Source organism: Marmota flaviventris, chromosome 4, assembly GCF_047511675.1.
Source record: "Marmota flaviventris isolate mMarFla1 chromosome 4, mMarFla1.hap1, whole genome shotgun sequence".
Classification (NCBI taxonomy): domain Eukaryota; kingdom Metazoa; phylum Chordata; class Mammalia; order Rodentia; family Sciuridae; genus Marmota; species Marmota flaviventris.
In genome coordinates, this window is record NC_092501.1 from 32,808,053 (window position 1) to 32,824,558 (window position 16,506).

At 34.8% G+C, this 16,506-nt stretch overlaps 1 protein-coding gene across 2 annotated transcripts in view; it reads right to left on the reverse strand.

The window, feature by feature from the left end:
- Positions 1-16,506, reverse strand: part of Tbc1d12 (TBC1 domain family member 12) — an 83,480-nt gene that overhangs the window by 25,916 nt on the left and 41,058 nt on the right. For both annotated transcript variants that reach the window (XM_071611079.1, XM_027939995.2), the window contains exons 3-4: positions 11,465-11,580; positions 42-124 (exon numbers count right to left, since the gene is read on the reverse strand). In XM_071611079.1, the coding sequence (XP_071467180.1) occupies positions 42-124; positions 11,465-11,580 (199 nt within the window). The remainder of the gene's footprint in view (positions 1-41; positions 125-11,464; positions 11,581-16,506) is intronic.

Below are 16,506 nucleotides of genomic sequence, written 5' to 3' on the forward strand. Positions count from 1 at the left end.
ATCAGAAAATTAACTATCCCACTTAAAGTTAAATTTTATACCTCGTTTTTTAGCCTCAGCCACCATCTCATCATATTCTTGTCGGTGACGTAAAGCTTCTTCCACAGATTTAGCAGGAAGATTTCTGGGGGGAAAAAATTACTTGAATCAAGCCAGTTTTTCATTTTTTATTTCTGTGGTGCTGGGATCAAATCCAGGGCTTCACATATGCTAGGCAAGCACCTCCAGCCCAAGTCAATACCCCTCCTATCACCATTATTACTAAGGATTAAACCCAGGAGCACTGTACCACTGGGCTACATTCGTAGACCTTTTTATTTTGAGACAGAGTCTCACTAAGTTGCCCAGGCTGGCCTCAAACTTGCAATCTCCTGCTTCAGCCTAGGATTGCAGGCAGGTGCTACCATATCCAGCCCATGACAATTTTTAAAAGATTAACTTTTTATTTACTCTTCAGAGCCAGATATAAAGAATTTCTAACTTAACTTTCACATTTCATACATTTAGAAAGTGAAAGGATATTAAAGAAGAATAAATCATGGCATTTGTAGGTAAATGGATGGAGCTGGAGAATATCATGCTAAACGAAATAAGCCACTCCCAAAAAACCAAAGGCTGAATGTTTTCTCTGATAAGTGGATGCTGATCCATAATGGGGGGTAGGGTGGAGGCTAGGGAAGAGTGAAAGAACTTTGGATTGGGTGGAGGGGAGGGGGTGTGGGAGTGAGAAGGATGATGGAATGAAATGGATATTATTACCCTATATACATGTATGATTGCATGGCCGGTGTGGCTCTGCATCATGTACAGTAGCCAGAGGAATGAGAAGTTGTGCTCCATTTGTGTATAATGTGTCAAAATACATTCTGCTGTCATGTATAACTAATTAGAACAAATTTTTAAAAAGCAAAAAAAAAAAAAAAAGAAATAAAAAGAAAGTTAAAAACTAAAAAGAACTCTGTATTTTAGAACAGAGCCAGAATCTAGGTTCCTATTATTTATAGTGTATATATTTCATGTATCTATAAATATTTATATATTTAAACATTTTAGACCTCAGCCAATACTTAAACCCACTTGCTAGAGTTTTCATTTTTTAGTCAAATTTTTGAGATATAATTTACATATTATAAAATGAATAAACATTTTAAGAGTAATTTGATGTGTTTTGACAAATGTATTTATTCATGTAATCAATACCCCAGTCAGGATATAGAACCATCCGTCATACTGTAAGTTTCCTTACAGCCCCTTTGCGCCCAATGCTTACCCACATCCCATTTTACAAAAACTATATCTCTAATTTCTATTACTTGTTGTTGCCTTTATTAGAATTTCACTTAAGCCAGGTGTACTGGTGCATACCTGTAATTCCAGATATGTGAGACGCTAAAGCAGGAGGATCGTAAGTTTGAGGCCATCCTGGGCAACTTAGTGAGACCCTGTCTTAAAATTAAAAAAAAAAAAAGGTAGGGGGAGGGAGTGTGGCTTAGTGGTAAAAGCACCCCTGGGTTCATTCCCCAGTACCAATTTTTAAAATTTAAACTCTTTTGTGTTTAATTGCTTTTGTTCAGCCCCCACCCTTTTAAAAAAATATTTAGTTTTAGGTGGACACAACATCTTTGTTTTGTATGTGGTGCTGAGGATCGAACCCAGGCCGCACGCATACCAGGCGAGTGCTCTACCACTTGAGCCACATCCCCAGCTCAGCCCCCTTTTGAAATTCATCCATGATGTATTAGTAAAGTATTTCTTTTAACTGCTGAGAAATATTTAATTTATCCATATGGAAGGACATTTGAGTTGTTTCCAATTTGGGGTCATTATGATTACCACTATACATAGTAAAGTCAAATCTTTGTGTGGGTATTTGCTTTCATTTCTCTAGAATAAATATCTGAGAGTAGAATTCTTGGATCATATGGTTAAGTGCAGGCATACCTTTCTAACAAACTGCTAAACCTCTTTCAATTATTAGAGGTTTAAGATGACATTCTCCCTAAAACTGTGATAATTAATCATATATATAACATTTTTCATTACCAAATCAAATCACTGATTTAGATATATGAAAATGTAAAAAGAAATACATTTGTATATCATCATTTACCAAATGTATCATAGTAATGTCCAATTTTAAGAATCTTTTTTTCTTTTCAACAAGCTAAGGTGAGGAAAAGCATGACACAATTTTTTCAATTTTACATTCTACCTTTTCCTCTCAAGTTAGTCAGATATTCAGGTATGTTTTAGCAAGAACGAATAAAGCTTAAGAATTCTGCTTCAAGTCATAATAGAATAAGAGCAACTAAGTTTACCCCATTGTTTCAAGTAATTTTAAAAATGGCAGGTCTGCAATCCACAAAACTACAACTACCTTATATTTGATAAAGGGGCTAAAAGCATGCAATGGAGGAAGGATAGCATCTTCAACAAATGGTGCTGGGAAAACTGGAAATCCATATGCAACAAAATGAAACTGAATCCCTTTCTCTCGCCATGCACAAAAGTTAATTCAAAATGGATCAAGGAGCTTGATATCAAATCAGAGACACGCCGTCTGATAGAAGAAAAAGTTGGCTACGATCTACATACTGTGGGGTCGGGCTCCAAATTCCTCAATAGGACACCCATAGCACAAAAGTTAATAACTAGAATCAACAAATGGGACTTACTCAAACTAAAAAGTTTTTTCTCAGCAAAAGATACAATAAGAGAGGTAAATAGAGAGCCTACATCCTGGGAACAAATCTTTACTCCTCACACTTCAGATAGAGCCCTAATATCCAGAGTATACAAAGAACTCAAAAAATTAGACAATAAGAGAACAAACAACCCAATCAACAAATGGGCCAAGGACCTGAACAGACACTTCTCAGAGGAGGACATACAATCAATCAACAAGTACATGAAAAAATGCTCACCATCTCTAGCAGTCAGAGAAATGCAAATCAAAACCACCCTAAGATACCATCTCACTCCAGTTAGATTGGCAGCCATTATGAAGTCAAACAACAACAAGTGCTGGCAAGGATGTGGGGAAAAGGGTACACTTGTACATTGCTGGTGGGACTGCAAATTGGTGCAGCCAATTTGGAAAGCAGTATGGAGATTTCTTGGAAAGCTGGGAATGGAGCCACCATTTGACCCAGCTATTCCCCTTCTCGGTCTATTCCCTAAAGACCTAAAAAGAGCATGCTACAGGGACACTGCTACATCGATGTTCATAGCAGCACAATTCACAATAGCTAGACTGTGGAACCAACCTAGATGCCCTTCAATGGATGAATGGATAAAAAAAATGTGGCATTTATACACAATGGAGTATTACTCTGCATTAAAAAATGACAAAATCATAGAATTTACAGGGAAATGGATGGCATTAGAGCAGATTATGCTAAGTGAAGCTAGCCAATCCCTAAAAAACAAATGCCAAATGTCTTCTTTGATATAAGGAGAGTAACTAAGAACAGAGTAGGGTCGAAGAGCATGAGAAGAAGATTAACATTAAGCAGGGATGAGAGGTGGGAGGGAAAGGGAGAGAGAAGGGAAAATGCATGGAAATGGAAGGAGACCCTCAGAGTTATACAAAAGTACATACAAGAGGAAGTGAGGGGAAGGGGAAAAATAATACAAGGGGGACAAACGAATGTCAGTAGAGGGGGCAGAGAGAGAAGAGGGGAGGGGAGGGGAGGGGAGGGGGGATAGTAGAGGATAGGAAAGGCAGCAGAATACAACAGACACTAGTATGGCAATATGTAAATCAATGGATGTGCAACTGATGTGATTCTGCAATCTGTATATGGGGTAAAAATGGGAGCTCATAACCCACTTGAATCAAATTGTGAAATATGATATATCAAGAACTATGTAATGTTTTGAACAGCCAACAATAAAAAATTAAAAAAAAAAAAAATGGCAGGTCTGAAGGTGTATACCTATAATCCCAGCAGGAGGATAGAAGTTTCAGCCCAGCTCAGCAACTTAGGCCCTAAGCAGCTTAGTGAGACCTGTCTCAAAATTAAAAAAAAAACAAAAAAACAAAGGGCTAGGGATATAGCTCGGTGGTAAAAACTTCCTGGGGTTCAATTCCCAGTTAAAAAAAAATTAAAAAGGACAAAATATATTAAACAACAGGTTTCAGACAATGGATAACAGGTAACACAAGACAATGACTCTACAATTCCTGATCTTACTGCCTGAAGTTTCCAGGTCTCATATTGGCAGAGGAGAATTAAAAACAGGTCCCATGAGGCTTCCTGAGTTGAGGCGGCAATTGGGAAGTCCAAAATAGCTAGAAGTTTCTGATCAGAAAACCAGAAAGAAGGGAGCTGCAGAAAAGTCCTCCCAAGTCTTTTGCAGTGTGTGTGTGTGTGTGTGTGTGTGTGTGTGTGTGTGTGTGACTAAACTATGGCCAGGAAAAGAACCACCAGAGAGGAATAGCTTGAATATTTTCAAAGATCACATGGGACTAGTCAGAATGTAAAGCCCTACTAAAAGAGTATCAGATAGTGTCCTTAGAAAGGCATTGACTTAGGTAATTAGGACAATTAGTTATTAGGACAATTAGTAATTAGGACAAATTTGTCCCAGACTAAAGGCTTTTCTAGAAACACTCTAACAAAGATTAGCTTAAAAGGATCAAGCCAATTCCAAATAACTACATACCAGAATAAAGCCAAAAGATATACCTTTATAAGAATACAAAAAGTACAGCATCCAGCCATGTAAATCACAACTTTTGTCATCCCATAAGCATTACCAGAGATGTGAAGAAACAGATAAATACAATCAACAGCAACTATCCTATCATATAATGGATGATAGGATTATAACACAAGCATGATGAAATACCTGTTATATACTATACACACATGCATACTTACAAGATAAAATAAATCATGAGTATGATGAGACCTCAGAACCTAAATAAAACTTTTGCTTTTCTTTTTTATTTTTTTGCAGTGCTAGGGATCAAATCCAGGGTCTCATACAAGCTAGGCAAGCACTCAACCACTGAGCTTTGCCCCCCAAACACTAAGATAAACAATTTCTAAAATAAAAACACACAAAGTAAGACTCTCAGCAAATTACACACTGAAGAAAGAAATGGATGAACTTGAAGACATACCAACTTAAAAACTAGATAAAATGAAATACATAAAATACAAAAAGAGGGAGAGAAAGCCTAAATTAATTGGAAGATGTGGAACAACATCAAGCAGCATAACAAGCTTAATTGCCATCTCAGAAGAAAGGAGGGTGAAAGCAAAACAAACAAAAAAAATTGAAGAAATAAAGGCTAAAAGTTTCTGAAATTGACAGAAGACTATAAATATAAAGATACATTAAGCTTAACAAACCCCAAACAAAAAATGAAAACCACACCAAAGCATATGATAATCAAATTGAGGGGAAAAAACAGAAAAATGAGAAATCGAAAAATTATTAAAAGCACTCAAAAAGAAGAAGAATTCACTGTTAAGAGACTATCACTACAAGAAATGTTTAAAAGAAGGAAGAAGAAAAATGACACCACAGGAAATATGGGGTAGTAAAGAGAGCACAGATGGCCCAAGGTATTACCTGGCAATAGAAATTAGCAAAATACTAGTTCTGCCTATTCCTAATCAACCACTTATAAGAAGCAAGGCACCAATAGCAGTGGCACATATCTGTAATCCCAGTGGCTCAGAAGGCTAAAGTAGAAGGAACTCAAGTTTGAGGCCAGCCTCAGCAACTTAGTGAGGCCCTAAGCAACTTAATGAGACCCTGTCTTAAAAATAGAAAGGGCTAGGGATGTAACTCAGTGGTAAAGCACCTCTGGATTTAATCCCTAGATCCCTAGTACTCTCTCTCCAAGCTACAAAAAAAAAAAAATAGAGAGAGAGGGCTGGAGCCAGCAGCAGAGCGCTTGCCTAGCAAATAAAATGAAGACATTTTGTCCATCTATAACTACAAAAAAAATTTTAAAGAGAGAGAGAGAAGCAGGAGCCAGGTGACTGCATGTATGATACTTAACAAACATTTTTTGAAAACTAACAAATATAATGAGATTGACAACTAACAAATATAATGGTTGCCCTTGATATTGCTAGAGAAGATGAAAAAATGAAAGAATTAACTCAGGAATTCAAATTCCCAGCTAAAGTATCCATAAATGACTGAAAGCATCTTTGTATGCTCTGAGGAAGACCCTCACTTTCCTTGACAGGCTGAGAATACTGAAAATCAGTTTATTCATGCAATCAGTTTCAGAATCTTATCCTGTAATTGGCTGAATTTCAACAAAGTTGAAGTCCTAACTTCACAGGTATTTCTTGTTAAAGTGAGGGTACTGTTTGGGAAGGAATGGGATCATGAAAGTTGGAATGGAGATGTGTAGGAAAAGCTTGATGAAGCTGGTGACACTACACCTCTAAATTCTGGTGAGTAGAAGACACTTCTACACCATGGTAGGAAGGAATTGATCTCTGCACTGACTGAGCAAACAGTAACAACCTTCCTGGAGGCAGCAGACCTCCTCAGGACCCAATCTTTAACTCTTTTTGATTCTAGACCTAAAAGTAGACTTGAACCCAGAAGGCTGCTTAAGGTAAAATACCAAGTGAGAACCATGAGAAGGTACATTACATGCCCAAAAAACTATCTGAATTTTCTAATTTATACAGACAGAATGTGGAGAGCACATATGAACATGAATATTAATAAAAGATACTAATAGATTGTGAGAATATGGGATAATGGTAGAAACAAGGACTAATGTTGAATAAAGCTGGATTAACAAATTTATTCATAAGGACTAAGGACAGATTCTGAGTTTAATGCTGCTGCTTAGGAATTTAAAAAGGCTCTAACAGTTGTTTAGTTGCTTGGCTAAAATATGAACCAAAAGACAGCCCACAGTGAGTTGAAAATGCCAGCTTTGATTTTTTTTTTTTTTTGAGAGAGAGAGAGAATTTTTTTTGAGAGAGAGAATTTTCTTTTTTTTTGAGAGAGAGAGAGAGAGAGAGAGAGAGAGAGAATTTTTAAAAAATATTTATTTTTTAGTTTTCGGCGGACACAACATCTTTGTTTGTATGTGGTGCTGAGGATCGAACCCAGAGCCCCGTGTATGCCAGGCGAGCGTGTGACCGCTTGAGCCACATCTCCAGCCCCAGCTTTGATTTATTTTACAGGAAGAAATCCAAAGACTTACAGATATTGGAATGTTAGAGTGGGGTTTCTCATTTAAAATCTACTCACTGGGGTTAAGACCTGTTCTGGAAATTGAACTTTTCAGGTAGTTCTACACTGGATTTTTTCATTTAGGTTTCATTTTTTTCTTTTTCTTTTTTTTGGAAATTAATGTTTAAAATACCTACATACAACTCTTAAAATAGCACACAAACAATAACTGGCTTATTAGTTAACCTAAGTACTGGTGTCACCTTCTTCAATCATCATTTTTGCAAAAAAACTTATTGTACAGTAGGTGTTCAATGATTATGATCCAAAGTTGAATGGACCATATAGTAAATATCCTGTCAGTCTTTGACAGTTTGAAAAAGAGAAGTAGTAGTATACTCTAAGTAACTTTATGCTATACAATGAATAAAGCAGAAAAACACATATATACATAGAAGGCTTTGGGGTAACTCACTAATTTAGTGTTCATCTATCTGGAAAAGTATTTTAAAATAGGATTTTTCAGTCTTAAAAATCAAAGGATGAATGAATATAATCCATCAAAAAAGATTACGTACCTCACTCAGCATTCTTAGGAACTACAAGAAAAAGACACAGCTTAAATATGATTCTTACCTCTTATAGAAGTGTAAATTAGTTATGGAGTTAAGACAAGTAACCATAATGAATAACTAAGATATTATATGTTAAATACATGGTATAATCATTTGCTGCTATGATCACTTTTCAAAGGTATCACATAAAAACCTATACTTTTGGTCACTTTTTTTACTTGTATCTTCAGGAGTTCTACTATTTTGTTTGGCACTGGTGTGTAAAGTAATTCAGTAAAGAAGCTAGAAGAGGGGTGGGGATGTAGCTCAGTTGGTAGAGTGCTTGCCTCACATGCATGAGGCCTTTTTAAAAAAAAAAAAACAAAAACACAACATTATTTTTTAGTTGTAGTTGGACACAATACCTTTATTTTGTTTATTTTTATGAGGTGCCGAGGATCAAACCCAGGGCCTCGCACATGCTAGGCAAGTGCTCTACCACTGAGCCACAACCCCAGCCTCTCTTCAACGCTAGTTTGATTTTGAAGGAGACTGGAATGGAAACAGGCAGAGGAAAAATAAAATTAACAAAAGAATAAAATTACAGAAATTCTCATATTTAAAATCCTCTAAATGAGACTTCAGATGATTAAAAGCTATAATTTTTCCATCTGTAATGAAAAGTTTCAATTATAAAAGCTTGTAAAGTCCAAGTTTCCAGAATACATTGAAATTAGAGACCAAGAAAAGAAAAAGTAGAACCATCACAAACTTCCTTTGCAGGGAAACTCCTCCTCTTTATATTATCACTGTGGCCTATGGAAAAATAAGCTTGCAATATCAATTGCCCGCTGAGGAAGAACTTCTCTTTTTGCATGTGTCTGACAGATGACTTCATAGCTGAAACAGTGGCATTACCACATGCCCAAAAAGCAAGAAAGCCATCTTGAACCCACCTGTACTCACAAACAGAAGAAACCTAAAAGTTACACAGATCTGTGCTCCAAACTTCCCAGTCTATGACTGGACAGATGTTAGCTGGCCCAATCTATTAGGAAGGTATTCTGGAAGAGATAAATTGGGAGTTTATTCAGTTGTACCTATCTATTCCTGTTTGGTTTTATACTCAATAAAATTGAAGTTTTCCTTCTTTTCTCTCTCTCTTTAGGCAAGCCCTCTACCAACTGAGCTATATCCCAGCCCATTTTCCTTCTTTTCTCTGAATCTACTTTTCAACTGGTTATACTAGAAGGAGGGATAAGTAATTAAGCACCCTCATATTCCAACATCATGTAAAGGTTCTGTTTGTTAGCTTTAGTTATATAAATGTGAGTCACATAAATCACTCCCTGCCAAAAGACTTTTCAAATTTAAAAAGATAAACAAAATTATTAATCACAGCATCTTAGATTTGAGAGAAATAGAGATCAATTTAATTCACGGATGGGCCAGCACACAGAAACAGAAAAAAGCTACACTATTTATTATCATTAATAAATTAATTTTATATAGTTCAATAGCAGAGTCAAAAAGGGAAGTGCTTTTTAAGCTGCTTATACCTTTTTGGTACACTGAGATCTTTTCATAAGGTTATTGTGTCTTGTATTTTACTTGAAGTCAATTTCATAGAACATTACTTCTAGGAACTGTGTGTACAAATTATAAGAATAGTTTAAAGAAGTAGAAATCACTGAAGATTTAACAAGTCAACAAAGACAATATAAAAGATAAGCCTTAACCCTTAAAGTACTGGGTAGGTTTGAAATAGAAATAAGATAATGGCTTTTCAAGTGAGCATAATAATATGAACAAAAGCATGATGGCAAGAAATAAAACAAAGGTGTGATATATAATAGAGTATGGTGTAAAGAAACATTGTCTAGAACAGAACTTTGTAGGGTATTTTCATAAATGCCCTCTGGTAAGAAATTATCATTCTTGGTAAAAAAGCATAAAACATTCTGGATGAATTTTAATAAAGCTTAGAAAAACTCTTCTGGGAACTGAATTTATCTACCTACTCAGCTGACAGTCAGGAGTCTAAAGAGCTTTAACCAAATATTCTTTTCTTGCTTTCTCTAACCATTCTTGCTTTTCTATAAATGTCTCCATCAAGAAAGGAATCTTTGAACTGGCCTGCTTCATTTTCATACCTCATAGTAAGTCTGAAATACAACTTTCACATGTTCTCATGACAAAATATCTTAAAAGCTTTTTCTTAACAATTGAAAAATAATTATCAAATCAAAGAGTTGTATCAAAGTCACAATTCTTTAGTCAGAAGAAATATAACCAAAATAAAAAACAAGAAAGGCTAAGAATGTTCACAATGGAAAGAAAAAAATCTAATAAAAAAAATAATACTCCTGAAAGCCCAAGGAAGGTGAAAGGAGTTTAAGAAACAAATGGTTTGCTTTAGGGAGGATATATTTTGATTCAAAATAAATCTGACAATATTTTGAAGAACAGCAGCACTGTAGAAAATACAAAGAGTTCAGAGCTGAGAAGAAAAGAATTTAAGATGTTTTTCTGGGTATTAAGATTAGATTCTTAGGCTGGGGCTGGGGCTCAAAGGCAGAGTGCTCGCCTACCACTGGGTTCGATCCTCAGCACCACATAAAATAAAACAAAGCATAATAACATGAACAAAAGACATTGCGTCCACCTATAACTAAGAAATTTTTAAAAATTAGATTCTTACTGGGGATTAAACTCAAGGCCTTGTGTAAACACACACTCCCATCACTGAATTATACCTCCAGCCCCTCAAAATATATTCTTCTTTTTCCCCAAAGAATATTAATATTTATTTGAAAATAGCAGAACACTGCAATGGCAATAGCAAAGCCATACTGGTACTGCATGTGTCATAGTGAACTATGGGTACACTCAAAGAAACTGAGACAAGGGGAAGTTTTTAAGGACAAAAATGAGGAGAATCACATTGGCTATTTTGAAACAATAATCTTTGAGGTTGAACAGAAGCTGCTGAGCAAAAGTCATTGTAGAAGTATTCTCTTTTTTTAAATACATGACAGTAGAATGCACTCAAAATACATTCTTAATCATATATCAACTGGTTGACATTCAGTAGTCACATGGTAAAAAGGGCAAGGACAAATACATCTTAAGTACATACTAAATGACATGAAAAAAAAAAAAGATAATTTCCCCATGATACTAAGAAGCAGAATGCTGAAACAGAGACAAAAAGAGCCACATTTTGTTTTTGAATTTGTTTTTGTGATGGGGTCTTGATATGTTGCTCAGACTGGTTTTATTTCCACTGAGCCACATCCCAACCCTTTTTATTTTTCATTTTGAGACAGAGTCTTGCTAAATTGCTAAGGATGGCTTTGACCTTATAATCTTCCTGCCTCAGCCTCCCAAGTTGCTGGGATTACAGGCAAGCTCCACTGTTTCCAGCATGCAGACTGATTTTGAACTTGTGAGTTCAAGTGATCCTCCCATCTCAGCCTCCCAAGTAGCTAGGACCATAGGCACCATACCTGGCAAGAGTCAAGATTTTGTTTTATATATTGACTTACAGATATTTCTAGAATATATGCCTAAGAATTGAATATCATCAATATGTTCTCTCCTATTAGGATACATGACTGAGATTTAAATTTTTTAAAAAATTGTTTTCTCTGATTTCTTGATATCTTTTATGTGAAACAGTGAACAAAATTAAATCTAAGTTTAAAACATAATAGTGCTCTCGATGATCACTAAATACTTACGATGGTCGATCCTCAAGAATCAAGGCAGTGGTAGAAAGTGGCTCAAATTCAAAATTCTTTCGTCTTGAAGACTGAGGTGGTGGTTTACAGGTCCTCCCTGTTCGTGCTTCATACTCCTATGGTACATGAGATATAGTTTATGTAGAGATTTTCTTGATTTTCAGTTCATATTATTAAATCTCTATCATTAAAGATATTATAATATAAATATATATGTCACAGATTAATTTTGTAAAAATATCAGGAAGCTAAAAAATAAGTCATATTTTTCCTGAAGCAACCTAAATTATTAATTTATTTTACATACAAAGTATCAAAGTGTGTAAGGAGAAGAAAAGATAGAAATAAACTCAATTAGGAAAAGATTTAAGGACATGCTTTTTATTATCTTCTATGGTATCAAATATCCAAGTCCAGCTTTCAATAATCTGTAAGCAAATAAATCTATTTTCTAAAGCTTTAGTCAGATCAACCATGGAACTGTTGAGATAGAATACAGACAATTCTGTTGTAATATTTTGAAAAGCTTTCTTCAGGATAACACTGAACCTCAAATCAAATGGTGGTTTTGGATTTTAACCCTCTGTGCACCTAACTACTATGAATATACTACTTACTCCATATTTTACACTTTACCACACATTTTATCCAAAAATATGACCCAACACTCTGTCAAACAATTAACTAAAACTAAGAGACTTTCTATAATGTTTCTCTAACTCACTGAAACTGATAATCCTATTAAAAGAAATAAATTAACATAATATGCTCTTTTTTATTTTTATTTCTTTAGTGGTACTAGGTATTAAACCCATGGGTGCTTTACCACTGAGCTACATCCCTAGGCTCCCCCTTTATATTTTGAAAAAAGGTCTCGCTAAATTGAAAAGCCTGGCCTCAAACTTACAGTCCTTTTGCCTTAGCCTCCCAAGTCACTGGGATTCCAAGCATGCACCACAAGCTTGCCTCTCCCTCCATTCCCTGGAAAAGGATGGTTATTTATTCTTAGCATACAAGATTTTTTTTTTGTTTTTGGCAGTGCTGGGGATCAAACCCAGGACCTTGTACATTCTGGGCAAGTGCTCTATCACAAAAGCATATCCCCAGTCCCATAATATGTTCTTGATGAATGCATTTAAATTTTTCCATTTGAGCATTCTTTCATAAATGTTCATAACTTTATGAAATTTATGTGCCAAAGATCAGTAACAAATATACTAGCTTGGAATTTACAGAACCCATTCTTCCCCTTTCTAAAAAACCAAGTGAGCATCTGATTATCAATGGGTACCAATTATATTTTTCATGAAATTCTCAAAGATTATTCAATGATTTTATGAGTCACACAAGTTGACTAGAGGTTTGAGACGACATTAATATACATGAAGAAAATGGTCAGATGTTTCACTTATTATAATGTTACTTAACTACCATGGCCTATAATTATTTTTATTCTAGTATTACATCTTCTCCATCTCTAGTATTACATCTCAAAGACTATTTCTCCCTACTAATCAAACAATTACAAAATGTGAATCGATGGCTCTATCCCTCTTAAATATTTGGTGAAATTGATGGGGTTGGGGTTGTAGCTCAGTGGTAGAGTCCTTGCCTAGCACGTGCGAGGCCCTGGGTTCAATCCTCAGCACCACACACAAAAATATATAAATAAAATAAAGGTCTTGCGTCCAACTACAACTAAAAAATAATTTTACAAAAATTTGGTGAAATTGAACCCTAATCTTATTTGAGATAAACTGTTTTTAAATGACTTGTGTTTTCTTAGGAATTCTCTATGAACTTCATCTTACTTTGTGATGCTACCCACTGTTTATAAAGGATTGTATTATTGTTTAACATTCACCTTTAGTTCTGTATCCCTACTTCCATATATTAAGTCTATACTCAATTAATCTGAGAGTTCCCTTGCTTAAGTGCACTGATATTTCTCCTTTCTCAAATTATTTAGAATTATATGTGCCCAAGTTTATGAGCACTTATTACAAAGAACCATACAGCCGTTCTGAGTCAAAAGTCATAGGGTCATTTTTTTTTCTTTTACAATGTTCTTTCCTAACATTCAGGATATATTCATAATGTTCAATGTTTCCTTTTTTCTTTACCAATTTCAGAGTAACAGATTCTTGTTCTGCTAATAAATATAGAATGTTATAATTCAAATTCTGTATAATTTAAATAGTACTTTGGTTTCCTACATTGTGACTCAGTTTCACTGAATTCAATGCATATTATCCAATTTGGCAAACAAGTGCCAAATACATACACAGCAAATTGAACTTCTAATTAATACATTAATATTTATAGCAACTAGTACTTACTCACACTATGTATCATGCACTGTAAACACTTAGCACATTTAATTCTTAACCATATCAGATACCTCAAAGTAAAGGAAAATGGGTACACTCACTTGCTGAGTATGTCATATGTAGCAGACAGTCTACTCCAGGGCCTGGCTTTCAAATATTTACTATCTTGCTATATTAACAGTGAAGTAACTATTTATGACAATTAAGAATAAAGAGACTGACAGAAATCATTCAGTGAAAGACTCAGAGGAACTGGGACTATGAGGTATAGCTGAATAGTGAAGCACCTGCCTAGCATATGTGAGGGGTTCAATCCCCAGTACCAAAAAAAAAAAAAAAAAGAAGCACGTGGCTGGGTGGTAGCTCAGTGGTAAAGTGGTAAAGCCTCACATGTGTGAGGCACTGGGTTCGATCCTCAGCACCACGTAAAAATAAATAAAGAAGTAAGAATTGTTATGCATTTTGCTGTCATATATAAATTTAAAAATAAATAAAGATATTGTGTGTCCATTTACAACTTAAAAAATATTTTAAAAAGCAGCAGCAGAAGAAGAAAAATTCATAGCTCATAGATATGAATCAGGCTGACAATACTCAAATCACTGATCCATCTAAATATAACAAAGAGAGAGCATCAGGCAGTATGTGTGCTTCCTGTAAGATGTAATATAAAATACCCATCACCAATTCCTGAAATATTCTTAACAACAACAAAAAAATCAAATAACATTAAGCTGATAAGTTGGAGAATTGTGTTCTCCAATAAGATAGCCAAAAGAAATAACCAAATTAAGCCATACATATTCTGTGTAAATAATGCACAGGAAAACATGAAGTAATTAAATTATTAATAGGTTTTCCTTTGAAAAGGTTGGATTAGAAATGAAATGCATTTGTTTAACTTATTCAGTATTATTGGACATTAGTTACAACAAAAAAATAATATAATGTGTAAGAGATCACTCATGGTTGGTAATGGACAAAGTTCTTAATAAAAGGGTGGGATCAGAACTGGGACAAAAAAAATGATGAATGTTATTTAAATATGTAGAAAATATTGAAATGGAACCAGCAAAGGGCAACATGAAAAGGCATAGATCAGGGAAACACATTAATCTTACTGAATAGGAAAAATGGGAAAATGAGATTGGAAAGGTATAGGTTAAATAACAGGAGCCTTTCATTGGCAAAATATTTAGATAAAATTCATCATGAACAAACTAGAGAAAAAAAATGAAAGTTTAGGAAAAGCAAAGCTTTGATGAAAATAGTCTTTCATAAAAAATTAACAAAGTAAGTACATATTTAATATAGAATGCAACTCAAAGTGAAGCAGCTAGAATATCATTTTATGTATCTACCTGAAGAATGACCTTTGTATACATAGAACTGCCACTCAAACATTTCACATGAAATTCAGAAGTTGAGGTCTACCATTTCCAAACATATTTGCTTACAAAAAAATACTAGATTTCTAGAGGGCAATAATTTAAAACATAAAAACATGGTATTAATTCATTGTTATCTGAAAATTATATAAATATCTACACCTTGAGTAGCTCAACTATTTGCTGAATAAATCAAGATACCATTCTAAGGTGATTAGAATTGTGAATTATTTCAGAAATAGTAAAGTATCAAATACCAACAATTTCAAAATTGATTACTATTTATTAACTGAGATGCTTTTATTACAAATAACAGAAAATTCAACTCAAACACGTTCAGGTGAATTCATCAGATATTAGGACTAAATATTCCATATGGCTAGCTAACTTTGGAATTTTCTGACTAAGGTGTACAAGCACCAGAGTCTTTGCTTCTCTAGTATTCTCTCAGGAATGCGCTCTATCATATTATTTGAATATATGATTAAAAAAGTTTTCACATACATTCCTAAAACTTATATATGCAAATTGGCAAAAAGGGGAAGGGGACTACAAGTGTGGTGCAGTGATGGAGCACTTGCCTACCATGTGCAAGGGTTGGAACCCCAGCATTGAAAAACATCTTTTTTTTCTTCAGAAACAGAGTACAGACTTTTGCTTAGTGAACTGGGTAATTCACACCAACTTTCTCACTGAAGACAACCTCTGCGATTCCTGACAAAAGGGATACAAGTTAAGCTTAATGATCATAATTATTGTGGTGTTTGGTGGCAATTCTGGTGGGGTTCTTTCTTCTTCTTCTTCTTTTTTTTTTTTTTTTTTTTTGCCTTTTCTTTTTGGGAAGGACACCCCCCCCCCCACCCCGCCTTTTGGTAGAATTCGTGGAATTGTTTGTCTTTTCTGTTTTGGAAGTAGAGGATTGAACCCACGGCTTTGCAAATGTGAGACAAGTCCTTTGCTGCTGAGCTACATCCCAGCCTGCTGGTGGCAATTCTGAAAATCAGTATTGGAAGTGGGAACTCAAATAAAGCTTACTGTTTGGAAAGGCAAAGGGTACTAGAATTTTTGACACAAAATAGCAAAAAAGAAATCCTTTCACTAAGAAAAAACACCAGAAAATGATCTAGCAGTTCTATTCCGTCTTTTAGCTGAATACCAACCTATGTATATAAAATGTGAAACACTACAAAGCTGGGCCAACAAAAAAAAAAAGAAAAAAATTCGGGGGCAAAAATAATTATTGGGGATCTGTGACCCAACAGTTCTCAGAGCTCATTCAGGGCTACGAATTATTCACATTGTCATGAACCAGAATGGAAAGTCA